This window comes from Haemaphysalis longicornis, unplaced genomic scaffold (assembly GCF_048455015.1).
Source record: "Haemaphysalis longicornis isolate Haplotype H1 unplaced genomic scaffold, Haemaphysalis longicornis Haplotype H1 scaffold_1, whole genome shotgun sequence".
Classification (NCBI taxonomy): Eukaryota; Metazoa; Arthropoda; class Arachnida; order Ixodida; family Ixodidae; genus Haemaphysalis; species Haemaphysalis longicornis.
In genome coordinates, this window is record NW_027526203.1 from 144,071,423 (window position 1) to 144,099,236 (window position 27,814).

Here is a 27,814-nt window from a genome sequence, read left to right on the forward strand (position 1 = left end):
GCCATTGCTTGATGGTGATAACGATGTGGCTGGCCGTCTTTACACGAGGCGCAGGCCCGCTTCGCCAAGGCGGAGCCTCAGAGCTACAGCCAATCCGTATCCAGTTGAAATTGCATGAATGTGCTCCGCTGCTGGCGCGGTGCCGTCATGTATGCATTGTGAGCAGCTGTCCTTGCCGTTTTCCTTCTACCATTCTTCATAGCCAAGAGCGAAAATCATGTTTGTGCATTTGGTCTTGAAGCCTAGTCATCCTATCTTAGTCTCGAGCGCGCGGTCATGTTAAATGCAAGCGCGCGCGTCTTGCCTGCCAAGGTCAGTAGCTGCCGTGCCCTGTCAGAGGATAAGATAACGCCGCTGTTCCTGCCACAAGCGAGAGGGGGGCTTCCCACGGCCTAGCAGCTATCTGCAAGTAATCAGCTCGGTGGACACGCCTTGTTGTACAGGGATACGTTTTGCACCTGCATATCTTGACCCCCCTCTGTAACGCGTTCTTTGGGTGGTGAAAAAACAGATAACCATTGGTATGCTTGTTATCCAAATAAACATGAGTTATTGCGCGTCACTCCTTTTTCTAAACATTGTATTATGCTGCCAATGTTGCGGAAACGCACGGGGCTATTTTTCTGGCCTTTCCGTGGTGTGTTGGGGCAGATTTCGCCTCAACGAATTTTCGCTTCAACGAAATTTTTCGCACGTCCCGTCAATTTCGTTGTAGCGGGATTCGACTGTAGCTTAAAAAATAAAGAAGTTTTGTCTAAGAACAGCCTCCCCCCTTAAGGAGAACCAAAGGGAGAATGGGCTCAAAATACAAGAACAAGTGAACACTCCTAAGATGGCGTTACCGGTTGCACGAAAGAGGTGGTCACAGCCTCTCCTAAACTTTCCTTATTTTTATGGTGGAATAGTTTACAAATCGTGGTGCCAGTGTTCAGATAGTTGTGAATAGTTGTACCGAGACGACACAAACAGGTATCTGTATATAGGAATCCATGCATGTCGATTTATTCATTGCACTCTTAAGGAGCAGAAAAAAGTATAGTGCTGTCACGTTAAAAGAGTAACCCTGCGAAACGTCTTGCAGGGCGCATCATGGCGCTGTTGCACCACGCATTCCCTAAGAAAAGGGTGACGTCGCCACGAGTATTCTTGGCGACAGTCATCCTAGATGGTGCATCACGGGACTGTGGCGTCACTCGTTCCGTCGGTGGTTTGCAACATACTCTCTAGAGCATGAAGACCTTTATAACAAATTTCACTGCAGGAAAGTCTGGGACTTTCAGGTGCCGTCATGGGACTGCTGGAAAAGGTTACATTTTTACTTCACCTGCCTTTCAAATTCCTCAGCTTTATGATTGACAACTCTTTTCCCGACGGTGGCTCGAGTTTCTTTTCCCCCTAGCAGCACGACGCTCCCTATCCACTACTTTGGAGCAAGCAGTGCTTGCTTTCTTAAGGCGCTGTGTGTTGCATTTTTTCGGGCTGTTAATTCGCGGCAACGAGCCATAGAAAAAAGAGTTCTGAACAGATGGAGCGAATGCAGGAGAGTCGGATCGAATTGAGCAAACTTGGACTGCATCTCTGATGGTGGAGGGGGAGCGGAAGAGACCAGGAGGGGGGGGGGGGGGGGGGGGGGGGGGGAGAGAGACAAGGGGGTTTTACAGGCACGGATGGCAGAAGACTACTGTCTTTCGATGGCATTTGCAGCAAAGGACGGAGATACAGGGTCTTTTTAGATTCAAATTATGGGAGTTTACGTGCCGCTGCTGTGCACCTGGGCCACGAGGGCTCTGGATTACTTTTGAGCACCTGGGCACCTTTAACACGCGACGAAATCTCGACATACGATCGTCTTTTTTTTCTCCTTCATATGAAAAGCAGAGATCGCGAACGAGATCAAACCCACGTCCTTGGGCTCAGCAGCATAACTGAGCCACTGCAACGGGTGCTATTTTCAGTTACTGCTGTAAGACTGACAGGGGACGTAAAACGGCTTCCGAAGCGCGCTGGTTCGTCATGTGTATATTTGTTTACTACCATAAAAACGTAATGCACCATAAATATGTTTACCATCCTGGTACATTATTTTGTTGGTGCTACGTACGTTGCTCCCCATGGCATATCAGCCACAAGTAACAAAGCATCAATAACGAAAGAAAACAAATGAATACATTTATTTTTTTATATATGACAAAAGCGTCATTTCGAATTGCAAGGAGATGCCACCTCAGTAGAGTTGTAAGTTTCCATCAATAGTGAAGGGTGTGAAAGAAATTTTCCTTTCATGTTTTTTTTAGAAAAATATCGAAAATAGAAAAAACACCATTCGAAACATATTAAAAGCTTGACATGCTTTTAAAAGGCTGCCGAAGGGCTTTTCAAAACATTTGTTGGTGGCATTCCTTTATAGTTTTCTTGACACTGAATCAGGAAGGAAAAGGTGTTTATTGCTTGTGAAAATACACTCAAACAGCCTTTTTTTTTTCGCGAAAGCAAACGACCCCTGCCCATTGTGCGGTAAGAGCAGTGGCTGCCTTTCGCGATTGGGCCCCGGTAGGTAACGTCCTATTCGGAAGCCCCGGTGCTGCGTCGACCACTCAGCCTGCAGAGCTCCTTCTGTTCTCATTCAGAAACGGGTCAGAAGACCCCAGTAAAATTGAAGATGCACAAAATCTTCCCTTAGAATAGGGGAGCTTGAAGGAAGCACAAACTGAACAAGTCTGCTTGCGGCGAGCTTAAAAAACGAATTTTCCCCCCGAACGACTCATGGCCGACTTTGGATTTTGGGATGCAGGGATCTTGTGCAGATATGGGATTGTGGCTTTCACTACCAGCGCGAACACACATTCCTAGCACAATTTTCAACACCCCATCAGCCCCTTTCTCGCATGTGCAACTTTTTTACATTAGGGGGGGCCATAACAAGCTCTAGGGCATCACTTTCACTTTTAACCCAATTTACGACTCACGTCACTATCTCATGACTATAAGAAGGAAGCAATATTTAATTTGTCCCACGTAATTCTCCTAATCGACACCTTTAATTTTATACCTCACAAGCCCTAGTGGCACCACTTTTACTTTTAACCCAATCTATGACTCACGTGACTAGCTCGCGACTATAACCAGAATGCAATTTCTAATTTGTCTCATGTGATCCCCCTCGTCAAGCCCTTTAATTTGAAACCTCACAAGCCGAGTGGCATCAATTTGACTTTTAGCCGAATCTATGACTCACGTGACTATCTCATGACTATAACCAGGAAGCGATTATTAATTTGTCCCCCATGATTCCCCTCATCGAGACCTTTAATTTGATGCCTCACAAGCCCTAGGGGCATCACATTGACTTTTAACCCAATCTATGACTCACGTGACTATCTCATGATTATAACCAGGAAGCGATTTCTAAATTGTCCCCCATGATTCCCCTCATCGAGACCTTTAATTTGATACCTCACAAGCCCCAGTCGCATCACTTTGACTGCTAATCAAATCTATGACTCACGTGATTATCTCTATGACTCACGTGATTATCACTTTTATCCCAATCTATGACTCACGTGACTATCTCATGCCTATAACCAGGAAGCGATTTTTAATGTGTCCCCCATGATTCCCCTCATTGAGACCTTTAATTTGATACCTCACAAGCCCTACTGGCATCACTTTCACTGCTAACCCAATGCATGACTCACGTGATTATCTCATGACTATTATTAGGAAGTAGTTTTTAATTTCTCCCACGTGATTCCCCTAATCCAGACCTTTAATTTGATATCTCACAAGCCCTAGTCGCATCACTTTGACTTTTAACCTATTCTATGACTCACGTGACTATCTCTTGATTCTAACCAGGAAGCAACTTATAATTTGTACCATGTGATTCCCCTCATCGAAACCTTTAATTTGATACCTCACAAGCCTTAGTGGCATCACTTTGACTTTTAACCCATTCTATGAGTCTGACTATCTCATGACTATAACCAGGAAGCGATTTTTAATTTGTCTACCATGATTCCACTCATTGAGACCTTTAATTTGATACCTCACAAGCCCTAGTCGCATCACTTTGACTTTTAACCCATTCTATGACTCCGTGACCATCTCACGACTATAACCAGGAAGCGATTTCTAGTTTGTCCCCTATGATTCCACTCATCGAGACCTTTATTTGATACCACACAAGCCCTAGTCGCATCAATTTGACTTTTAACCCATTCTATGACTCTGACTATCTCATGACTATAACCAGGAAGCGATTTCTAGTTTGTCCCCCATGATTCCCCTCATCGAGACCTTTAATTTGATACCTCACAAGCCCCAGTCGCATCACTTTGACTGCTAATCAAATCTATGACTCACGTGATTATCTCTATGACTCACGTGATTATCACTTTTATCCCAATCTATGACTCACGTGACTATCTCATGCCTATAACCAGGAAGCGATTTTTAATGTGTCCCCCATGATTCCCCTCATTGAGACCTTTAATTTGATACCTCACAAGCCCTACTGGCATCACTTTCACTGCTAACCCAATGCATGACTCACGTGATTATCTCATGACTATTATTAGGAAGTAGTTTTTAATTTCTCCCACGTGATTCCCCTAATCCAGACCTTTAATTTGATATCTCACAAGCCCTAGTCGCATCACTTTGACTTTTAACCTATTCTATGACTCACGTGACTATCTCTTGATTCTAACCAGGAAGCAACTTATAATTTGTACCATGTGATTCCCCTCATCGAAACCTTTAATTTGATACCTCACAAGCCTTAGTGGCATCACTTTGACTTTTAACCCATTCTATGAGTCTGACTATCTCATGACTATAACCAGGAAGCGATTTTTAATTTGTCTACCATGATTCCACTCATTGAGACCTTTAATTTGATACCTCACAAGCCCTAGTCGCATCACTTTGACTTTTAACCCATTCTATGACTCCGTGACCATCTCACGACTATAACCAGGAAGCGATTTCTAGTTTGTCCCCTATGATTCCACTCATCGAGACCTTTATTTGATACCACACAAGCCCTAGTCGCATCAATTTGACTTTTAACCCATTCTATGACTCTGACTATCTCATGACTATAACCAGGAAGCGATTTCTAGTTTGTCCCCCATGATTCCCCTCATCGAGACCTTTAATTTGATACCTCACAAGCCCTACTGTCATCATTTTCACTGCTAACCCAATCTATGACTCACGTGATTATCTCATGACTATTACCAGGAAGCAATTTTTAATTTCTCCCACGTGATTCCCCTCATCGAGACCTTTAATTTGATACCTCACAACCCCTATTGACATCACTGACTTTTAAGCCAATCTGGCTAATCAATAATTAACTAATTAACCTAAATTAGGTAATTAACGTTCGGGCCCTACTGCCTGGGGAAAAACTCGCTGCAAGAAAAGACAGCGCTCGCGCTCAAAAAAAAAATAACAACATGCCGCTGATGTGGCATCGCGCCCACAGCTGCGGCAGCTTTTTTTTTCGTCCGTAACTTCCGTTTTTCGCCACTACTGCAAAAAAATGGCACTAGCGTTGCGCAGCAAACTCCAGGTTCCGGACCCTATATATGAATTGTCAGGGTACATGGGGTTCAATCCGGTCCGCAGTCATGCGACACTTCTTACCCGGCTTCATAGAGTTTCTTACAATATGTCTATGCGGCTCATATCAGGGCCGCCCGTGCCGTCATGGAACTCCATCGTACCATACGCCCGCCTTAGCTTCGTCATTGGCTTGGATAGAAACGTTTTAGTGGCCTTACATTTGAACAGTGACACAAAAATGCGAAGAATGGTGTGTTATTATGTGGCAAATAAAACAGGCTGTTCTAAAGATAAGAAAAAGGACGTAAAGCGTATTTTTGCGGAACGGTTGTGCCTACTATTCTGCAGACCAAGCTGGTGGTTAACACAATGTTAACATTTTAGGGGAAACTTCAATATTACAGACTCATTTTATTATTTTGTCATTATTTCAAATAATAGGTTGTTTAATGAGCTTGGACATGTTTTTGAGTGTGCCTAAGAAAACGTCACCTTCATAGTGAGCCGGTGCCCCAACCGTCAGCTAGTTTAAAACTTGTTGCTGAGCGAGTTACTTCATACTTGAATAAAAACGTGGCGTTAAACAGTCGTGGACAAAGACAAGATAGGACAGGCACAGGCGCCCATATCTGTCGTATCTTGTCTTCGTCGAAATATGTTTAGTTTCTTTTTTCGTCGTCAGCTACAACTTTCGCGGCGGCATATTACACACTCAGTCACGCATTCCTTCAGCTCCGGCATGACCAACATTACGTACGATCACGCACTGCCTGCTCTTTCACCGAACACGCAGTTGCCACGGCTCATGGCTACCACAAAACAGAAAGGATTTCAGCTAATTCGTAGCTCAAAGACATGCTAATGCATAGTGAAGAAAGAAAATCCAAAAAACAGCTTAGAGGACTGACCCGAACTTTTCGTGTAACGTTTTTCTTCACTGCTATGCGTGCCTACCAGCCCACTAATCAAAGAATGGCACATTAGACAGTTGATCGCAGTGTAAACAATCATTTATGGCGTCGTTTATTCGTGTCAGTTTCGGTTTCGACAATACGAGCAGCATGCCGTCAGTCCGGGCAGCATGCCGTCCGGGCAGCATGCCGTCAGTCCCAAAACCATGACGTGTACACACGCCGGAGCAGCGCGCCAACCACAGCTAGCGCGTCGGCTTCGTTACGGGAGCCCCGACGTCGGCAGTTTGGGGCAAGTAGCAGATGATGTAGTGTCAGCCCGCTCTGGGCTTTCGCGTGCGGGTGAAGATTAAAATGGATTTAAAATATGTTACGCCGAACGGCTGCTGTTGAAACTTGCAGGGAGATATCTCCTGATAAAAAGGAATCACTTTACATAGTTATCTCAGCTTTGAAATTTCGTGTCACTACTCCTTTAAGAATCCTATTGTTAGGCCAAGCCCTAGCCAGAAGCAGGTGTGTGATGTGATAAGGTGTAAAAATCAAAAGACTATGGACAATCCACTAGAGGTGTGCGGCGCAACAAAGAGAATGATGGTTGAATGGTATCCTGATGACGAAGAGGAAAGCGGAGTCGTAAGGTTCTGCGGCCTGTCGACCGGACGGCCAGAACCACGGTGTCCTGCGTCTGTCGACCGGACAGTCAGGCACCACGTCTGCACCCTCCACAAGAGGCCGAGGAAGCATCGTGCCGCAGCTCTCTGCATCCGCTGCTTTACCTGACAACACAGATGTCAACACTTCGCCTCTGCAACCGCAGCGAGACTTGTTGAATCGTAAGACTGCACCCATTCCACTTTGTTTATCGGTTACGAATTGGACTGTTCCGTTGTCCGCATCATTTCCGCCACCTGAACATTTCAACTGTACTCTGTATCTGTGTTGCGCCTCCCGGCATCTTTATTGTCAGTCATAAATGTTCTTCCTCGCATAGTTACGAACCGTGCTGCAGTCTCTGATCTGTACCTCCGAGTACCTCGTCTCGAGTCCTCGAAACCTTATAACATCACAAGGTGTCTTCCCATAACACCCCCCCTCCCCCCCCCCCCCCCACTTCCCGACGACATGGATTCCCAGGGGCAGTTTCCTACTTACAAAGAAACTCTGTGGCCCGGCCCCACTTGGCCCCTGGCCAGGCGGCAAAAAATCCCACCTGTTGGTCACAATCCTGGTCTCACTGAAGAGCGCAGGCTTGGAGTCGGTCCGGGGGGCCCGCCTGGCACGATGCCTGCGTGCGACAGCAAAGCGGCAAAAGCTGCTGCCAATCAGGAGGCACACCAAGCCTCTCTGTCCCAACAGGACACAGCACCCCTTCTGCATTGCCCAGTCGCAGCCCAGCTAGTAGCTGAGAAAGGTTGCCTATTTGCTCCTCAAGGGGAGCAAATAGGCAAACAGGCAGCCAAAGTGTACACAGCGAGAAGAATAGAAAGGAGAAAAATTGAAACCAGGGGGCAAAATTTTGAGTAACCGAAGAGATGGACAGCAAAATGTGGGTGAAAAAATGTGCAAGTGGTATCACGTCAATGCTGGCAGCTAAGTAGCTACACTGCACGAATTAGTGCACGAAGCCATGACACTGGGCAACACATTCCAAATGGCTGCTGCATATCCTAGCAGTTTCATGACTGTGGCTCAGGCTGAAAGAGAAGGCTTAGCGCAGGGAACACATGGTAGGTTACGGCACCAGACGGGCTGAATATCAGCACAATTTATTATGAAGGCAGCAGGCGTACACCCATAGAAAAAGAAAAAGAAACACGCATCACAAAATTTGGCCACCCATCTCTGCTGGGAATGCTCACCTGGAACCCTTACAAAGCTGCAAAACATGCCATCGCCACTTCGTGCCTTGGAAGGAAGCGCTGACCACCCGATGGCCAGGCTTCAAAGCACACTCTCTCCATACGCATTCCTCACTGCCCTGGTGGCTTTCAACGCCGCGCTATCTGGCTCAGAGCAGTGGAATTTGGTAGGCACATTGGAAATACAGTTAAACCTCGATGTAACGAGCTTCTATGTAACAAAACCCTCGATGTAACGAACCACGAAATTTTTCGTTTTGTAACTTCAAGTGTACGCACACCATGTATTTTCACCCTCTGTGTAACAAAGTCCCGTTTGCCGGAATTTCAATGTAACAAAGTTCCATGGAGAACTAGACACGAAATTTAAGTTGTAGAGGTATATTTTGGGAGACGCAAGCGCCGAAATGGGGTCTCAATAAAACGCGAACGGCAATGCCGCGGATGCTGCGAGCCACGGGTCTGTGAGCCACAGGTCTGTGAGCCCTTGCCTACAAACTGCATGGCGTGCATACATGGCTGGCGCACTGTTTCAGTTTCTATCTACGCGGGCATCAGCGTGAACCGCACGGAGCGTTTTCTCCCCGCAAAAACGCAAAACGCGCCCCACAAGCCACAGGCACGCTGACGCAGCTGCGAAGACCACCCGCACGATGTGGGTAGCTCCAGCGACCGCTTCCAACCACTTGCTGAAATGCAACTCAAGGGGCAAATGAGAAGGGCACACGAGAAAAAAAAGCGGATAACGTGGGCGAAATTTTCACAGTAAAACGTCATGCGCGCCGCTTACAAAAGTGCCCATCAAACATCCTCCGCGATGGTAAGCCTAATCGCCTCTTGCGGGGCCACCGCCACCGCATGCCGCCGCTTTGCCCTTCGTTTGAGTTCGCTCATGTTTGTTGGATTTCATCGTTCCAGCAAGCATTTGTGAATCTTTATAAGCCTTGTACGTGCGTTTTTTTCACGCCCGTGTCCGCGATTGCGCGCAGGCGGCGGCTTCTGCGCCAGGAAGTGACTCACGCTGCACGCGGCATGGGAGGAGCCTGACCAGTTTCGCCAATGAGGAGGCGTGCACCATATGGTGGGAGCTTCGAAGTGCTCGGGGACGCTGAGGATATTTGATGGGAGATTTCGCAAGCAGCGCATATGACGCTTTACAGTGAAAATTTTGCCCACGTTATCCACTTTTTTTCTCGCATGCCTTTCTCGTTTGCCCCTCGAGTTGCGTTTCAGCGAGCGGAAGCTGTCGCTGGAGCTACTCACATCGTGCGGGTTGTCTCCGCGGCTGTGTCAGCGCGCCTGTGGCTGGCAGGGTGCGTTTTCCCACGCAGACGTAGACGATTAAGCTCCGACAGAAACAGAAAACACGCGTTTTCCGACGTAGATGATTAAGCTCCGACAGAAACAGAAAACACGCGTTTTCCGACGTAGATGATTAAGCTCCGATAGAAACAAACACTGCACCAGCCATGTATGCGCGCCACATTTTCTTTCACAGGAAATGCTTCACGGGATGAACACTTCTTTAAAACCGCGAATTTCAATGTAATGAAGTAAATTATGAATTTTACCGACTTCGTTACATCGCGGTTTAACTGTACTGGGTTTTACCAAGATACAGTGAGGGGTTTCTTTCCTGCAAAAATTTACCCGTTGCCCACTGAAGACATGCCTTGCGGGGATAGTGGGGATATTAAAGAAGACATGTGAAGCAGTGGCAACTTCACAGCCATTTTTCTGTGATGTCACAAAATCTTGTGTTAGTTGATTTGGTGGCCTCCAACCAGAGCCACTGCCAAAAAAACATGACGAGGTACCGTATTTTCCAGCCTATAACTCGCACCTTTGTATAAGTCGCAACCCCCTCAAAACGACAGTTTTTCTGAAAAAAAAAAAACAACTTATATAAGTCACACCGGTGATTAAGACGCACCAGTGTACAAGACGCACTTGTTAATCAGGTAAACTCATAGAGGATCAATTCGTTAAAAAGTGTGGCGAAAGTACATGGTTGCAGCGGCCGCCACCTCTGAACGCAACCCCCGGTAAGCAGTGCTAGACACGTGCATCTACCGTCCAAAGTCTAGACAGAACTTCTCAAAATTGGTTTATTGACACACAAAGAAAGCACGTACTCACAGACGGCGTTTAGACAAAACCATGGAAGCCTTCTCCTCACAAACAATTCAGCAACTTCAAGTGGGAGTTCCTACGGTGCATCGCTGTCGTCCTCCGATTCACTGATGTCTTCACCTTTCGCCAACATCATCACCACTGGCGGATGGAATCAGTCTGGCCTTTATGAACCCAGCTAAAACTGCCTTCCTCGTATCCAACTGTATCTCTGTTGCAAGTGTCTTCGCCCTGGGCACTGTAGACAGGGCGAAGACCTTCGGCCCGTTGCTCAAGCACCCACATGCGCAGATGATCCTCGAACTCTGGCCAGCATGCTTTCTTGCCGCGGTTGGCCTCCCTTGTCAATTTCATAGTCTGGAGCACACTGGTGGCTTTGCGCCAGTCCCGTATAATTTTCTCACTAACCTCGAACTGCCTTCCCGCAGCCCGGTTTCTATGTTCTTGTGCAAATGCAACTGCACGTAGCTTGAACTTCGCATCGTAACTTTTTCGCCTACAGGCAGCGTCATTGTTAGCAAGAACTAGGACACGACGGATGCTATACATGTGAAGCACGCCGCAACGATTAGCGCAATAAAGGTGTCATGGCGGACGGAAGCGACGAGAACAGAAGTCGCCTGAAAATTGAAACTTATCAGCAAGTTGTCATTTTAAAAATTAGCAGCACATCTCCCTACTTCAGAGTAAACTGTCTGTAATAATTTATAAGCTGCATTTTGTTTTTGCAACCCAATTTGATGTTGTGGGGGCCTACCCCAGCGTGGGGGCCTACCCCCAGAGTGCTGGCAAGGTCCCTGAGGAACCCCTGATATCCCACAATGTTACTTCGAATTTATTTTGAACTGTAGCTACTGTGCGTGGCCGAAAATGGCGCGCGGTTGTCGCAGGCCATTATTGTTTTTGACAACAAAAGCTGCAAATTGTTTGGTTTAACGTCCCGAAGCAACATATGGGCTCTGAGAAATGCCGTAGTGGTGGGCTTCGAATTCATTTAGACCACAGACTGTGTCTCTTACCATGCGCTGACATTCCCACAGCACACAGGCACCTTTTCGAGCCCAAACCACGTGCAGCCGCCATGAACCGGTTTTATTCCATACATAAAGTCGCACCAGTGGATAAGATGCACCAACAAAAATTTAAGAAAAAAACATGCGACTTATACACCGCAAAACATGGTAATTGTAATGGAGCCTCTAGATCCATTTGATTGTATTGCTTGAATTCGGCTGTGAGGTGTGTTTTTAGTGCTGGTGTCTACACTGTCACCCTTGTGGTGCGGAATTAGAATCTTGATATTTCTTCCTCCCCCCCCCCCCCCCTTTTTTTTTTCAGTTAAAAATCACCTCTCGTGGCTTGGATGGAGCAGTGGAGCAGAGTGAGTTCCCAAACACAAAGTTGTATATTGTCCTCATGGCCCCCTTAAAAAACATGCCCTCCTGATACAATACAGAACAGGGCCACACGCGCCATTTCATTGTAAAGACTGCAATTGCGCTCCTGAGTTGAAAAAAAAAATGTTCACAGCTGAAGCTGCCGCAGCATCTACGAACCCTCGCTATCAATCCTGGGTGCGTGCCTGTGATGGAAGCCCCCCGAGCAGAGGCCGTACCTGTCCATCTCCTCCTGGGAGTGGGCAAAGGTGCAGTGGGCGCCCCGGGGACAGGACCCCCGCTGGGCGACGTCCCGGCACAGGCTGGTCTTGTAGCGGGGCCCACCCGCCACGGGGCCGGCCCCCCCTTCGGCCCCCCGCCGGCCCAGGAAGGACACCACGCCCTGCAGGCAGGCACGGGCCGCCCCCACGCACCGGCCAAGCTCCGCCCAGCTGGGGGGGGACTCTGCGGGGCAAGCGCTGCTGCTGCCGCCGCCAGTGGAGCCAGGAGGGTGCCCGCTTCGAGCACAGAGGGGACACGGTGTGCAGGAGGGGGACGCCAAGCCCTTTGCAGTTTACTTTCTCATTACCTTGCATAAAAAGTGCTTTCGGCATGGTTGCTGAAGCCGTCAACGATCGCACTAGCTTGACATCACACCACAGTATGGGCAGAAATGCTAAAAAAGTATTCTAACAAAAAAAATAGACGCGAGCACGAATTCCATGGTTCGCAATTTAAAAATTGCGCGCTTGAGGAGCACCACCTGCTGAATACACAACAAACCTTCTTACGTAAGGTGCCATGAAAGCGCTGCGGCATGCGAACAAAGCACCAAACGTACTCCACACTCCTTCCCTGCTCAGTGCTGTTCCGCAGTTTCGCCATTACGCTCCATGGTTTTGTTGTTCAGTTGTGTTCCGACCATTTTTTGTGTACATGGTACGCGGCGTACGATTGGCCAGTACATGAGTTGCACAGCAGGTTTTAAACTGAAGGTTTTGGAGCATGCGTTGAGGCATATGGAAACTGCGCAGCTGGGCGAAACTTCAGTGTTGACCCAGTGCGTGTACACTACTGGCACAAACAACAGGTTTGGGTGATGAACAGGAATCGCCGTGTGTTTTGTCGGGCCAAAGAAGGGAAGTTCTTCAGTGTGGGAAAAGAAGTTTTGGAGTGCCTTGACAGCACGGAAAATGGTGCGCTGTGGGCTGACGACAAATGTGAAACCACAATCGACTTTCATGATGAGGATAACTACGATGGCGAGTAGGTGGCTACCAGCATGTTTGGAATAAAAAAGAAATTTGGTTACATAATTACCTACGTTTTCTTACTGGAAAGCTAAGGTTTTGACAGCTCTTCACTTAGCATCTTTATTGCATAAAATTTCAACTTTGAAAAATCTGTCGCAACTTTTTCCCGCATAATGAACTCTCCCCCCAAATTCATGTAGAATTTCAAAAAAAAAAAAAGTGGGTTCATTACATGAGTAAACACGTATATTCTGAATTGACATTACGTGAGTAAGCACGTATATTCTGAATTGATTTTACCACCACCAGTTTTTCCCATAAAACCCTTTTCCAGGAATGCGGACAGCATGGCTGTTCAAGAAAAGCTCCATATGGAACAACCTGATGAAAGGGGAGTGGTGGGAGTCCCCGACTGCCATGAACAGCAGCGGCTGTTCCCCTCCCCTGTGGGAGCAGCAAAGAGGCCCAGCACACGGGTTCGTCACCCATCCCGGCAGCTGGCTCCCCTCACGTGCACGCTTCCTATTGCAGGAGAAAAAGGGGCCAGCACCAATACCCTTGATACCCCAATGCTTCTCTAGGCGAGACCACTCTATCCCTGACGCAGCTGCTTTGCCTGCAAGGCCGCTGACACACCAGGAAGCAAGCATTACATGCACCCGATGGGTGAATGGAAAAAACAGTAGGGAAGAACACTCAAACCTCGGTGTCACCAACTTCAGTGTAATGAACTACATTCTCCCCACTTGAAGTGCGCGTGTAACAAAATACGTCGCGCTTCTCGACTGCTCAAATGGACTCCCAACTGGCTGGTGTGCAGAATGTCCTCTTTCAACATGGAACCTCCCATTGTTCAGACCTCCAGCTTCGATCATGCCACACTGTGCGTCATCCTGGTCATCCCATGCTTTCTGCTCCTGGAGGCCTGGCAACACTTCTCTGGCCATACAGCAGTGCTGTATAAGCTTCGGGAAATGAAAGGTATCGTCGTTTGAGGTTAATGCCAATGGAAACAGGCATGTTGCCAAGTGCTCTCAGTGATTCATGTGCGTAAGGGTGTTCTTTTCACACGCGCATACAAGACCGGTAGCAATTGCTGCCTCGGCATTGCTTCAGGAGGCGTAGAAAACCGACAAAACGTCAGGCGGTGCGTTTTATCAGAGTGCAGAGCTTTCAAAGTATTAGGGATTCGCTTAAAGTAATTTGATGGTCGCTTTTGCTAGCAGCACGGATGAACAATCATGGCACAGTTTTCGTCCCCATGTACAACAATCTTTGCAGCCAGAGTTTCGTTCTGGCAGGTGTTTAGAGTGTCCCTTCATGCTTGTCACAGCTGGCCGCCATGCCATGCGGGTGCTATCAGTGTGCCTGCCGTACGGGTGCCACGTTTCGTGGTTCACGCTCATTGTTAGCCGCAAGTTTCAAGGTGGCAAAATTTCAATGTAACGAAGAAAATGGGAATTTTACAGAGTTGGTCACACTGAGGTTTTACTGCAGTGCACGCCCATTTGACCAAGTGGATTAGGCTCGTGGGCCAGTGATAAGTGTTTAGTGACACACCGAAATTTATGTATCCAAATATTCCTTCACACATCCCTCCTATGAAAGACCGGGGCCCATTTTCCTGAAGCCAAATTAGATACAACTACAGGTTTTCCCGCTCAATTTAATCCAATCGCCATCCAATTTAATCCAGGTGTCAGCCAATTTAATCCAAGCACCATCTAATTTAATTTAAATGCCACCTAATTTAATCTAGGTGCCAGTGAATTTAGTGCCAAGCAATTTAATCCGGTCGCCAACCAAAATTCATCCAGCTGTTAGAAGGTTGTTCAGGAGTGTTTTGTGCAAAATTAGGCGCAGCTTTGCGGACTGGTGTGGGGAAAACTTGGTGCTTTTTGATCCCTTATGTGCAAAATATCTCATGCACACAGCTTAATGGACATTTACTAACACGCGCAGACCGGGAGAGCGGCGATCCGTTGGTGCCGTATGCTGATCGCCTGCAAGATCGTCGTCCGCTCATGTATTGTGACGCCAGCAGACTTGCCAAAGTATTGTTATGCGAGCAAGCGATATTTCTGACACGAGCAGACGATATTATAATTTGGAAATACTTTACACTGCAGCAAAGCATTCACTGATTGAAAATCGAATGCAAAGGGCATTTAATAAATGTGTTTTTATAAAGGGAACTTCCGAAGGGATTGTTACACAAGGAGCAGACGATACTTCTGACGTGAGTTATCGATGGCGCTTTCGCACATGATCAGCTCACACCACGCAGCACCAACAGATCAAAAAGGCCCGCAATCTTGGTCTGCACGAGTTAGTGAATGTCCATTAAGCTGTGTGCATAAGATATTTTGTGACAATGGATCAAGAAACACCACGTCTTCCCCACACCACATGGAACAAAGTCCACAAAGCTGCGACTAATTTCGCACAAAACACTCACAAAATGCAATTTTTTCATGCCTGCATGCAGTTTTGCGAATCGAGGAGTATATTCCCGCTAAATGCTCCCACAAAGCCGGTGTGTGCAACCGATCTAGGAATGCTGCGGCGAAGGCCTTTGGCAGTTGATGACGATACGGCGCCGACGTCGTGCACAAGCGAAAGACAAAGTTGGAGGGTGTCTTCGAAGATTTACCTCAAAACAGAAATTGTGACGGATGACGCTTCCGTATCTTCATTACCTACTGCTGAAACGTGTTTAATTTCACAGAAATGCTCTTACTACAGTCATCGGGAATCCTTGATAGAATAAATACCGCAGGATAGTACGCATGATAGTAGAATGTTATTGCTTGTCATGGAGAAGCATTGCTTTACAAGAATTGCAATGGTTTCTGGCTAGTTGGTAAATGGTTTTTCAAAAACCAATTCCTGCGTGACTGAAGGACGCAAGACAGGAGGGTGCCCGAAACCTGTACCACGGCCCCTAGATCAAGCGCGCTTGATCGAGGGGCCGTGCCTGTACTTGGCTTCACAACTGAATGCTGCGGTCGGTTTACAAGCTGCCACCTACGCTTGAAAAATCATGCACACCTCTGTCTAACGACGATGATAGTTTATCGCAAAGCTCTATCGTATGGGTTTCCTTGGTTACCTTCTGGATTTAAACTTTGACTGGTTAAGCGTCGAATTTGACCAGCACGCAGTTTGGTCTTTTGGTCGCAGCGTCTTTGACTGTTCAACCATCATAATCATTAGATGATTTTGCTGTCTAATTTTGAACTTCCATGCCCCCTCTCCAAATCTAAACTTTTTCCAGTGTGTCGGAAATGTGTCTGTGGTGGAGGACTCGGGCTCATGCACCCATATTTGAGGCAACTAATCGCGCGTTTTTGGTGTCTTCACCAGGCATTACACGATTTTTAGGTACTCTGTAAAGAATACTTAAGCATTAAAAAACACCGGCTGACGTTAACACTGCCACATTTTTTAACTATCGGTGCCAGCCTTTATTCTACGCAGGGGGTAAAACGGGAAGGGGAGGTGGGATGGTTTTTAGCTTGGGCTGTTGAGTTGGTGAATAACTTTGGTTCTTGATAAAATGACCACCAGAAACGTGGGTTTTCCACTTAGGCTTTCAGGCTCCCATGCTGTCACAGTGTCGCTCACCAAAACCGAAGGTACAAAGCTCACGGTTACAGAAAGTGTAAACTATCGCAAAATTTCTACGGCTACACGGTAATCCATCTCGTATGCAGGTGCCTTTCTATTAAAGCACACGTATCGAGGTATCCCAGCGCTAAGGCTGGCGTGGAAACCGTAGTCACTGAAACCAGAGAAGATAATTTAAAGTGGTAGAAATGAATACTAATATTCCTAATAGTTTTATTCCTACTCAGATCGCGCGGAACCATAGGCGCAGAGCGCTGCAAAAAGCGCCCATGTCAATGTAGCCCATTCCCAACCTTAGAAGCATCCAATAAGTTTGCGTAGCTGTGAGTGCATTTAAGAAGAAAATAATACTAATAATAGTAGTTTTATTCGTAGTCAGAACGGGTGGAGCCAAGCGCAGATCGCTGCAAAAAGCGCTTATGCCATTGCAGCCGATACCCAACTTTAGACACGTCCGACAAGTTTACGTAGTCATTACTGCATCTAAGAACCCAACACATCTGTTTAGACTTCGTTTAATCTCAGATGTCTGCTCACAACGCTACCAAAACATACAAAGCACCGAAGCAAACACGACAAAAACAACGGGAGGCTGTGTAGTCCAATGCACCGGCTCATTCCACTGATGAGGGGAGCGCCGAGTGGTGGCGCCACCTGTCCAGCTGCCTGGTCCCTATAGCAGATGCTCTTTGCTCATGATTAAAAACAGTGCTCACGCTGGAGACTGCTAAGGCCCCACAACATGAAGCTGCCAACCAGGGCTGGTGGGCTATTGTAACGGATTCATAACAGGGCCCAAAATAATTTCATTCATGCATCGAAATAAATGCTTGCCCGACACCGTTGACACCAGTAAGCAGTTTTTCAACACATTCCCCACTCTTCCCTAGAGGCACCTAGGTACGCGCTGTCCCTGTATCCCTGTAGCTTAGCATGTGCGTGTTCGGGAAAGTCACTCAGTGGCATACCTGCCAACCTGGGGACTTCGAAAATCACGAAGTTCACAGCAAGGAGGGTGGGGGGGGGGGAGGGGGCTTTTTTTTTTTTTTTATGCAGCACATGCAATGTCTAGTTTACATAAAAGATTCATCTTTCGTTTTTAACTTGGTGTCATGGCCACACTGATGCCGCGCATACCAGGCAAATCAAATTTATTCACAAAAGGCATTTATTTACAAGTGGGAGGAGGAGGGTTGCAATAGCTAATGTCCAGCAATTTCACCTACTTATTTTGCAGTGACTTCACAGTGGCAGACTTCACTTTCTTCAAGAATACAGCCGAGTACGTTTTCTCGTAGCATGGACCGGACTGATGATCTTTCGCCAGCAGTGCGCATGCACGACTTGCGCATGCGACATGACCATTGCATGTGCAAGTCGTGCAAAATCCGAACTGTTCGCCTTTCCTGGACAGTACGAAACAAGAATTCTGAAGTATAACACTTCAAGAAACATTGTAAATACTTCTTCTTGGGTTTCGATGACGCCATGATGTCAAGAGAGCTGTGAAAAGCAGAATGGTACTACATTCAGTCCTTAACGCATTGTCCCGACCACATGTGAACAAAAAGTTAGGCTTGTACACTCCGTGCACACAAACGGCTTGGATTCCCATCCGACTTCGGCTAGCTACCCAGCTCGTGATGGCAATCGCAATGCGGCTGTGCTGAATAATGCAGTTCTTTTTTTTGTTTTGTGTTCGAGCCGGGGGTTGGCGCCGTTTATCGGCAGATTTATGGCTGTGCCCGTCCAATCGGGAGAATAGGTAAAAAATTGGGAGACTCCTGGGTAAATCAGGAGAGCTGGCAGGTATGCAGTGGTACTCACCGCCGCAGGGGTAGGCCAGCAGGCGGTCGAAGTGCGGCCGGAGGGCGGCCAGGCCCGCGGGGTCCCCCGTGCGCTGCAGCGCCAGGGTCAGCTCGTGCAGGCTCTGGGCGAAGGACTGCGGGCTCTGCAGCTTGTCCACCAGGGACTGCATGTGTGAGCGGTGGGCGGCGTCCCCGTACAGCAGCGAGGACCACTGCTCGGGCGCTATGCGCAGGCCGGCCTCGCTCGCAATCTGCACGATCTGGGCGTCGTGCTCCCGTCGCAGGGCCTCGTACGAGCAGAACTCTTCCCGCAGCTGCATCAGGGACGAGTCCCCCTCGCGCTTCGACACCTGCGCACCCACAGAGAGAGCAGCCCGCAAGGGGGTGGCCACCAGCTTCCCGGGTGTGCGCGCGTGCTTTTGTTCAAGCAATGCTGGTGCTGGCCAACTCGTGTCGCATACGCCAAGACTCCCTCCTCAACAACAGCCGGAAATCTCCTGCTCCCTCCCTCCAGAAAAGGGAAAGTGAGGCTAGCTCGCCCCATTTCTCGCCAGTGCAATCAAGGCCAGCTGCACCGTGGGTAGGCCACACTTGGTCCATTCCACCAAAGAGCAGGTGCAACACATCCCTTTGCTGGAATGCAGCGCACGGAAAAAATGCAACGCCAGCCTGCCTGTTCCGCAGCCAAATGATGGAGCGGTGACGGCCCATCCGCTGTCACATTTGTGGCACATTCACTGCGCACCAATCCTCAACCGAAGTTCTACTGATGTTCACTTCATCTTGACATATGCAAGCATCACTTGCGAGCCCTCATTTCTTTTTTCCTATTCAATATTTTGTTGTCTCCATCCTTCGGCAGCTTCATTAACTTTCTTAAAGCCCAAGAAAGACTAGTTGGCAGCCTAATCTTATTGGCAAACTATTTCGGGGTATAGACTTCCCTGAGCTACGAGAAGCTTTCCACAAACTTCCAGCGAATGAGACTCAACTAGATTAAGCTAAGCCTGCAAACTTGCCTGTGCCAAGCAGTCTAGTTCCCAGATTTATAATGACTGGGTCAGCCATTTCAATCATCTACGGCGCGTGCGAATGGGCCTTACCACTACCTCCAGAAGAGATGCGCAGCGCTGGCATGAATGGCTGCTACGCCAGCTGTCAGCACAGAAACAGAGGAGATCACGCTCATTAACTCGGAAACAACAATTAGGCCTTCATTATGGCATTGCAGCATGATAATAAAATCATACCTTACAACAAATTGTTAACAGCCTGTACCGGCTCTGCCCTTGAGCGTTAAATAAAATCATGTTATCACTGAGAAACTGCACCAACCTGACAACATGTCCCCCTCCGACAGCATGATGTTATTCTAGCCTTTCCAGGAGTATTTGCACACACACTGCCGGTCCTTTTAGTGTGAGCCCACCATTTTTTTCTGGCAAACATAGCGTGCGAGCGAAGTGTGCATGTTTTTGAGTCAGTTGTTGTCGCGTAGCTCAGCTGTGAAATTGAGGCAAGACCATGGGTGTTACTGAGGCGTATATGTTGCAGTGTTCGTTCGTTGCGGCAGGCACCGCTACGTTCTTGCTTTGAGAAGGCGGACATCTGACGTTTTCAATTTTTCACAAGCCTTTGCAGCCGCCTGCATGATTTGAGTTAACTAGCGCCAGAAATAAATGTGTATTCAGCTCTGGGCAACATGATGTGCTGAGCAAATAGATGTGCAAACATACAGCACGTTCGGTTAGCGCTGTGTTTGCGCTATTTTATAGCGCGCTAATAACGTAAAAATATATTCGAGATTCGGAAAGTGAGCTTGGACAGCAGGAAAAAAAACGCTCACAAAATGGAAGCAGCATAATGGGCGCGCGGAGGGGCCAGGGTAGGAGTAAATGCTACAGCCTTGAGCGACTTTCTCGGCTGTCCTCATAGGCATAGTGTGTCAACAGATAAAAACTCGCCCGCTCAGTGCCTGTCGCACCCCTGCCACTCAAACGGCAAGTTAAAAAACATTGATTGAGTGATTATGAGGTTTAACGTGCCAACGCTACACTGGCAATGGGGCGCGCGCCATAGTGTAGCGCTCCGGATTAATTTTAACCACTCAGGTATCTTAAACTTGCGCCGAAATCTCGAACACACAAGCGTTTTCTCTTCTCGCCTCCATCAGAAAAGTGGCTGGGAACCCGCGTCCTTGGGCTTATCAGCACAACGCCTTAGCCCCTGGGCAAGCGCGGCAGTCAAGTTCAAAAAAAATATATATTCAAATATATATATATCCCAATTCAAAATGTCTGATTGGATAACCAAAATTACAGTAGCTGCAGTCCCATCGTTGTTTGGCGCCTAAACGCGACGACATTTTGCAGACGGATTTTCTCGTTGTGAGCGCGACCAAGTTTTTTAAAGGCCAAGGCCAAGTTTTTTAAAAGCCCGGCTTCACCTAGGTAAGGTCCTTGGTTGAAAACCGGGGTGTGTCTGCTATGGCTGTGATGAAATGTTTGCAAGCACAGAGTTTGGGGGAGTGCCATTGCGACCGGCCGTACATCCCTCCCTACGCGTAGCCCATTTCTGCCAGCAGCGCGAGGAGGAGAGCGGGCACCTTGAAGCAGGAGGCCCGGTAGAGGAGCTGCACGACGTGGCCGATGCTGGTCTTGGAGGCCTGCGGGAAGTGCGGGGCGAGCCGCTGGACGACGAAGAGCACGAGCACCTTGCGGGAAAGGGGCGAGCCGTCCTCCAGGGCGAGCAGCACCAGGCGCAGCACCTCCTCCTGCATGTGGGGGCCCAGGAACTGGCAGCCACGGGCCCGCACCGCCGCCCACAGGGCCGCACTCAGCTGCTGGCCGCCCCCGCCCTGCTGCTGCTGGTGGTGGTGCTGCAGCAGCAGCTCCAGGGCACAGCGCTCGCCCAGGGAGCGCGCCGCCCGGGCCGCCCGCGCCCGGCCCTCGGCCGCCGTCAGCGGGCAGTGCACCAGGGCCAGCAGCTTGCGCTGCAGCGGCCGGCTCAGCCAGCAGCCCCCGCCGGCCGGCCGCAGCAGCAGCGCCATCTCCCGCAGGCAGCGCCCCACCGCCGCCTCCTCCCCCGTCTCGGCCTGCACAGGCATGGCGGGGCCCGCAGCGCCCTGCCACGCTGCCACTGCTGTACCCTCCGCACACCACGGCACCAGGCACGCACACACACATTCCCCGCAGGGCCACAACAGCAGCACCGTGATGGGGCCACAAACAACTCTATGCTGAACAAAGCTTTCGGGCTACTGCAGTGCTCGCAGGGCAGCGTCTCGGGCTTACTTCAGGAGAGCTTACCGCTACAATTAGGCAAACACAGCTGAGCTCCCGATGAGTCTGTGAACAAGCCCTACTGGATAACGCCATTTACAGGTGCCCTGGGCACGCATCCTCTGCCCTTTTGCCTGTCTGGCATGCATCTATAAAGTAGCATTGCGAACTGAATTACTTTCCAGATGTGCCAATTACACAGGCGGGTTGATTATCTAGTCTAGCTGGTTGCTGTTAGCGTTGGCAATCTCTCAAATGAAGCTGTCTTACGATGCAGCGGAAAGGTGAACACCCCATGCCTTCCACCCCACAAAATTCCAGCTATTGCTGCCCAAAGCCAGGAGCCAGCACTCCTCAAGTTAAGGAGTTGGATCAAGTGGTAGTACTAGTATGTACGTTTCTTTTGCCAAGGAGTGTTCAAGTGATCTTTGAGGTACCCCCCAAATATGGATCAAAAATATAAATGGGAAGCATGTGATCTACTTAAAATGATGAACACACACCCTTAGTGCCAAACGTGAAGATGTTTACAAGACGCCAGGAACCACAGAACATTCCCGTTGCACTAAACAGGGCAGTGAGGGTGCCGGAACACGACAGGTCCCTCAGTATCTGACTCATTTCTGAGGGAGTCTGAGGTTACATGCAGTAGGATACCCGCCTGCAGCTGCTAACCTTGGGACCTCCTCTTGTATACTTACACTGTACAACTCATTCAACTTGCTTTCAGAAATAAACCTTGAAATTTACAAATCCAATGTCCCCAAGGTAAGTCAAAAGGCATTGACTTTGCGTCACAAGCGAACCGGCAAAAAACAACAAAGGATGTTGTGTAAGTGTTTGGGGAAAGGCCGGTTTCTATCATCACAAGTTGAGCACTCAATTGTGAACCACGAAAGAGCAAAAGCCGCTGTCTGCACCTGCTGCACCGTGGTGATTGTGCTCTGCCTGAAAGGTGTGACCCATTAGGAACCTGCACATGGATCTTTCCACGGTTCGGCTCTCGCTTCTTGTAATGCAAGAGGGTGGCTTCAAACGGTGCAACCGAACAGGCTTAAAGTTCCCCAAAGGCCCTTCCAATGCAGTTGGCACCTGGTTTCAGGGGGGACACTGCCCTTAAAACAATTTCTTTTACTTTCTAAATCTATGAAACTTGTCTGCCTTGCTGCTTTTTTCCCACTGATTTCAAATATGCCACTATGTTTTTACTCATTCAATTAGTTACCAAGATAATTAGAGATAATTAGCCATTTTGAGAGTAACAATAGGCAAAACAGTGTTAGCCATGAAACCATAATCTTTATATTTTCCAATACTATTAAGCCTGGTGAGTGCAATAAGAGAAACGGTTTTTTGATGCACTGCTTGGAACTAATTTTACAGCTCATTAAACCTTGGTGGCACCAGTGGCAAGGAACCATTTCAAATGCCCATTTCAAACGCCAAAGTTTAATGAGCTGTAAAATTAGTTCCAATAGGTGCATCAAAAAACCGACTCTCCTAATGTACTCGGCAGGGATCGGCAGGGCAGTATTGGTAAATATAAAGATTACAGTTTCATGACTCAAAACTGTTTTTTCTATTGCTCCCCAGAAATGACTAGTTATCTCTAATTATCTTGGTAACTAATTGAATGAGTAAAAAAGTAATGGCATATTTGAAATCACTGGGAAAGAAGCAGCAAGGCAGACAAGTTTCACGGAGTTTTATAAAACTAAAAGAAATTGTTTTAAGAGTCTTCCCTTCAGTAGCACCGATGGCCAGTTCTCCTACCTGCCCCGCGGCTGCTTTTCCCATTTGTCACATGCCGAAACTCCTGGACGCCCACAGCATTGCTCGAGTGAGGGCTGCCTCGTACCGTGGCCCAGTGGCCTTCCAGTCTGCTCCGCCTTTTCTAAACGTGCCGGCTTCGGGCCGCTGCTCAACAACCGCCCAAGCAGAGAGGAGCTCATTGAGTGCATCTGCAGCAACCAGACAGACCTTTAGGGCTGAAATAGAGGCAGCATTCATGTGTGCTTTTATGTTATCGTGCAACGCAGTTCCCGACGCAGCTGATTTGTTCCTTACAGAACAAAATTCTACCTTCTACAAGCCTGTAGCTGGTCTTCATTTGTGCTTTCTCGAAATTTGTGCTTTTCAGACGCTAGAAACAGAGTTAGAGAAAACAAAAAGTTGGAACAAAAGAACAAACTAGGGCAAACGCACCACCTGGAGCACATTGGTTCTGCTGCACGTCATTGATAATCGTCGTGGAAAGACTTGGGCTCCAAAAGTGCACAGTTTCTGTTCGCAGCTTCTTCAAATGCCAAGTACTTGACACTTGATACCTTCTAGCAGCAACACTAAGTAGTCCAGCAAAACAGCACTCGAGGGAATGGGCAACACCACTTGAACAAAACAGAGTTGGATGAGGCGACTCTTACAAAATGAGCATGGCTTCGCTAAGAGGGTGTTCAACGACCTGCCTTGTACCTAGCTGTGGTTGTCATGTGTGCATACGAGAATAGGTGCTTGCCTAACCAGGGTGCCTTGAGGTGCAGCTTTTGCCTTAGTTTACAGCACTCAGTGCGTTTGGGAACACTTGGCACTTAACACTGACTTGTCGAACATGAAGCGTGTCACGGCTTCCCGGTCAAACAAGTTGTGGGGGTTGGAAGAGGGCATCCAGTCCTTAGTGGGAAAAGCTCATTGGTTTCGTTTTTCTCTTGAGCACCGCCCATCTGTTTGGGATTCATAGGCCCAAGAATTTCTTCACACAGCCAGTTATCTAAACCTGGATATGCTAGTTTTCCCATGAACAACAAGCACAAATAGTCACCACATCCAGGTTACATGTGACATCAGCAGCCTTCAATTTGGAGGCATGAAATTGTCATCAGGTTGAAATATACAGGAAAGGTACATGCACACTGGGCCTGTGCAAATATGTAGCAAACATTTGTTCCCCCTTGCAAGCTTGACCACGGTGGCTCATTTCTCCCCTCGCTTTTCTGCCCCAAGCAGCAAACATCCTTCTGCGCCTTCCCCACCCATTTGGTGCACTATTGATCAATTTCAGCACCTAAAGCTTTGGAGCAGGCTTTCGTGCTCCTCGTGAAACTTTGCACTACACAAACCAGAAAGCAGACCTGCACACCCTTCAGAACTGCACAAATCTGAAGAGACGCTCACAACAGCGCACACAGCAACAGATCGCATATTGCAGTAGCCATCACCCACTGGAATGACCCCAAAGCAAAATGACAGGCCTAAGCCCGTCAGTTAATTTGCTACTGCTGCTGTTGTAGCAAAGTGATACATGCCCACAGTCTGGCACAGAGGGGCACCTCTGTTACGCAACACAGACTTGAGTGTGCCTCCAATGAGAGATCTAGATTTCAAGAAAGACATCCACATGACAGCAATGATTCAGAGAGAAGCAGTTTCAGTAAATTATAAAACAGTGAAACAGCACATAAACGAAGACAGTAAAAGAAGACACAGACACAAGCGCTGTGTCTTCTTTTACGGTCTTCGTTTAAGCGATTTTTCACTGTTTTATGATGAAGCAACTAGCCCAAAACCAAGCGTTAGTTAGTTTCAGTGAATTATAATTTTCCCTCGAAGCTCATGTCTACCAGTTCGAGGAAGCTTTGCCCACTTATCACTTCTACATAATAAAGTTACTTCTGAAGTCAAGTATATCAACGCCATCAACTATAATCAACTCATTAGGCACAAGCAAACCACATCGATTGCAGAATGGAATGTGCTCCTGAAAGCAGTCATGCCAGCAATTTTTTTAAGCACTTCAGGAGAGCATTGATCACAAAGGATAATTTACTGCACTGTGTACTTTGCCTTGACTGACCAGCATTGTATTTTGTTCTAATTTCTTTGGTTTATTGCCGACAAAAATTTGGATATGATGTCTGTACACCCAAGAGCAAGAGATTACAGACCATGAAAGCAGCAATTTTGGGTTATTTCTCTGCCGAGTGGCAACACTTACATGCACACGGCAGTTTGTCGGGCTGCTACCGGAAGAGATCGTGGCTGTACATATTTGCAAAAATGTTTGTGTATTTGGGACAGCATGCCTGGCCTGCAGTATTCACAGTATTCCAGCAAATACAAGACCTCAAAGCGAAACATTTGGCTTGAATTCCAGCGCATAGCCAACCGTTTCTGCTGTTAGTCTAGCTAAGTGTTGCATTACATGCCCACAAAGTGGTGCACAGCCATAGTACTGTATCGAGGACTGTACGCTGCCTTGCGCGGCACATGCACACTGGCTAATGCAGCCAAACCGCCAATTTTCTTTTTTTCGCCGTTTTGCAAGTTTTTATTAGGCAGGCTCTGCTTGAAAAAAAAAACGCACACTTTACTGCAGTCGACTTTTGGCAGTTGGGTTATTCTTTCAGCTATAAAACGGCGAACTTGAAGTGGTTTGGGTTTAGGTTATGTCCCACAGGTTACTTCTGGCCCTCAATATTGGCACTTCAGTGATCACAGTAGAGGACCCAAGAAAAACAGGCAAGTCCAGGTCTCCTTGGAGTGCCAAGCTAGCTTCGGGGGGCTTTCGCGGGAACTGCCGCGAGAATGGAAACGCCCAGAGTACAAATCCATGCAATTGCTCCTAAACATGCATCTCCAGGTGCCCCGGATCCCTTGTAGATGGGGCAGCATTGATGAAATGCTGCTCTGCTCTAGAGCGACTACACTGCGGCAAGAAGCAGCAATGTTCGAGGGTGCTCACAAGACGAAACCGAATGTATGCCTACGACGAACCAGGCCTGCACTTCCCCGAACATGCTGCAAATGACAAGCGAGAGCGAAGATAAGGAAGGCCGTTTACCTGCGGCGCGCACCATAAAAGAAAAAAATCGGACAAAGTTTATCTCGAAGCCCCTAAAAAAAGGCCAGAGATATAAACCGAGACAGCTGAAGCTGTATCGCATCTCAACACGCGCTTGCACGGCCGCTTCCAGAACGAGCTATCGTGGAACGTCTTCGTAGCTGCTCCGTCGGAAATGTACGCTTTAACCAGACGGGCAGCCTGAAAACGATAAGATTTATTCTTGGGAGTGCGGAAACCGATTAGTTTGCGGGGCCAGCTTCTAGAAAGCGGGGTTCCGTAGCAAACGTCACTACACCTTTGTTTCTTTGTACGTGCGTGCGTGCGCGAGCGTTGTTTTCTCTCGTGCGAAGCCGAAAAGACAGGTTTCATCGCGCGGCCTGCGGTGCAGTGCGCGTTTGAACGCGGCGCAGCATTTGGGGGCCGAGTGTCGACGCTTACCGTGCTGGGAACAAGAAGCCGGCGCGTTCGGCCCGCTGCTGGCGAGAACTAGGCTGTGGTCGGCGGAGCGGTCTCAGAGCCCACGGCCCAAGGCGGCCCAAGCATAGCAGTCCGCGGACTCCAGTGCAGGCTACGCGGGCAGCCAGAACAGGGACTTGAGCCGCACGATGAGGTGAAAGCGTTTGCCTTTCATCGTCCCAACAGCCGAAACATCACGGGCCGCTGGCGCTGGCACCACCGCGACACTCGAGCCGCCGCCGCCGCCGCCGAACGGCTGCTTCTCGCCGACCAGGCCGCGAGCGGCTTACGATCACAGGCTCGCGCTGCTCGCGCTCTCACAGGCGCTCTGCACCACACACGACGACGACGACGACGGCTGAAGGAGCGACCAGAGCGGCGACGACGGTCCAGATACGCAACCACCACAACCGCAACTTTACAACTGGAATTCCCGCAGGCGACCACCTCATCGCACTCGCGCCCGTTCAAGTCGAGCAATAAAACGCTCCCGAAGAGTTGGCTCCGGCACCGCTAGGCGACGCCACGGCTACTTGCACAGTGAAGAACGCGTGGGCTGTCTCTATCCGCACTCCTCCTGCGCTGGAGTTTTGGCGACATGCAGTGCCCCTAGCGGCCGACGCCTCTGGGTAGTACAAAAGCAGACGACCCTCGCCGCCCTCAATGTGTTTTCAATTACAAACCAGAGTGAAA

At 48.5% G+C, this 27,814-nt stretch overlaps 1 protein-coding gene across 3 annotated transcripts in view; it reads right to left on the reverse strand.

Annotated features, from left to right (window-relative positions):
* The window catches only part of LOC144137518 (roquin-2-like), a 92,225-nt gene extending 64,633 nt beyond the window's left edge, over positions 1-27,592 (reverse strand). For 2 of the 3 annotated variants that reach the window (XM_077669476.1, XM_077669475.1), the window contains exons 1-5: positions 27,104-27,592; positions 21,150-21,668; positions 18,564-18,894; positions 12,093-12,318; positions 7,696-7,770 (exon numbers count right to left, since the gene is read on the reverse strand). In XM_077669476.1, the coding sequence (XP_077525602.1) occupies positions 7,696-7,770; positions 12,093-12,318; positions 18,564-18,894; positions 21,150-21,650 (1,133 nt within the window). In that variant the 5' untranslated portion in view covers positions 21,651-21,668; positions 27,104-27,592. The remainder of the gene's footprint in view (positions 1-7,695; positions 7,771-12,092; positions 12,319-18,563; positions 18,895-21,149; positions 21,669-27,103) is intronic. The other variant, XM_077669477.1, reaches the window with a different exon arrangement.
* Positions 27,593-27,814: the final 222 nt, after the last annotated feature.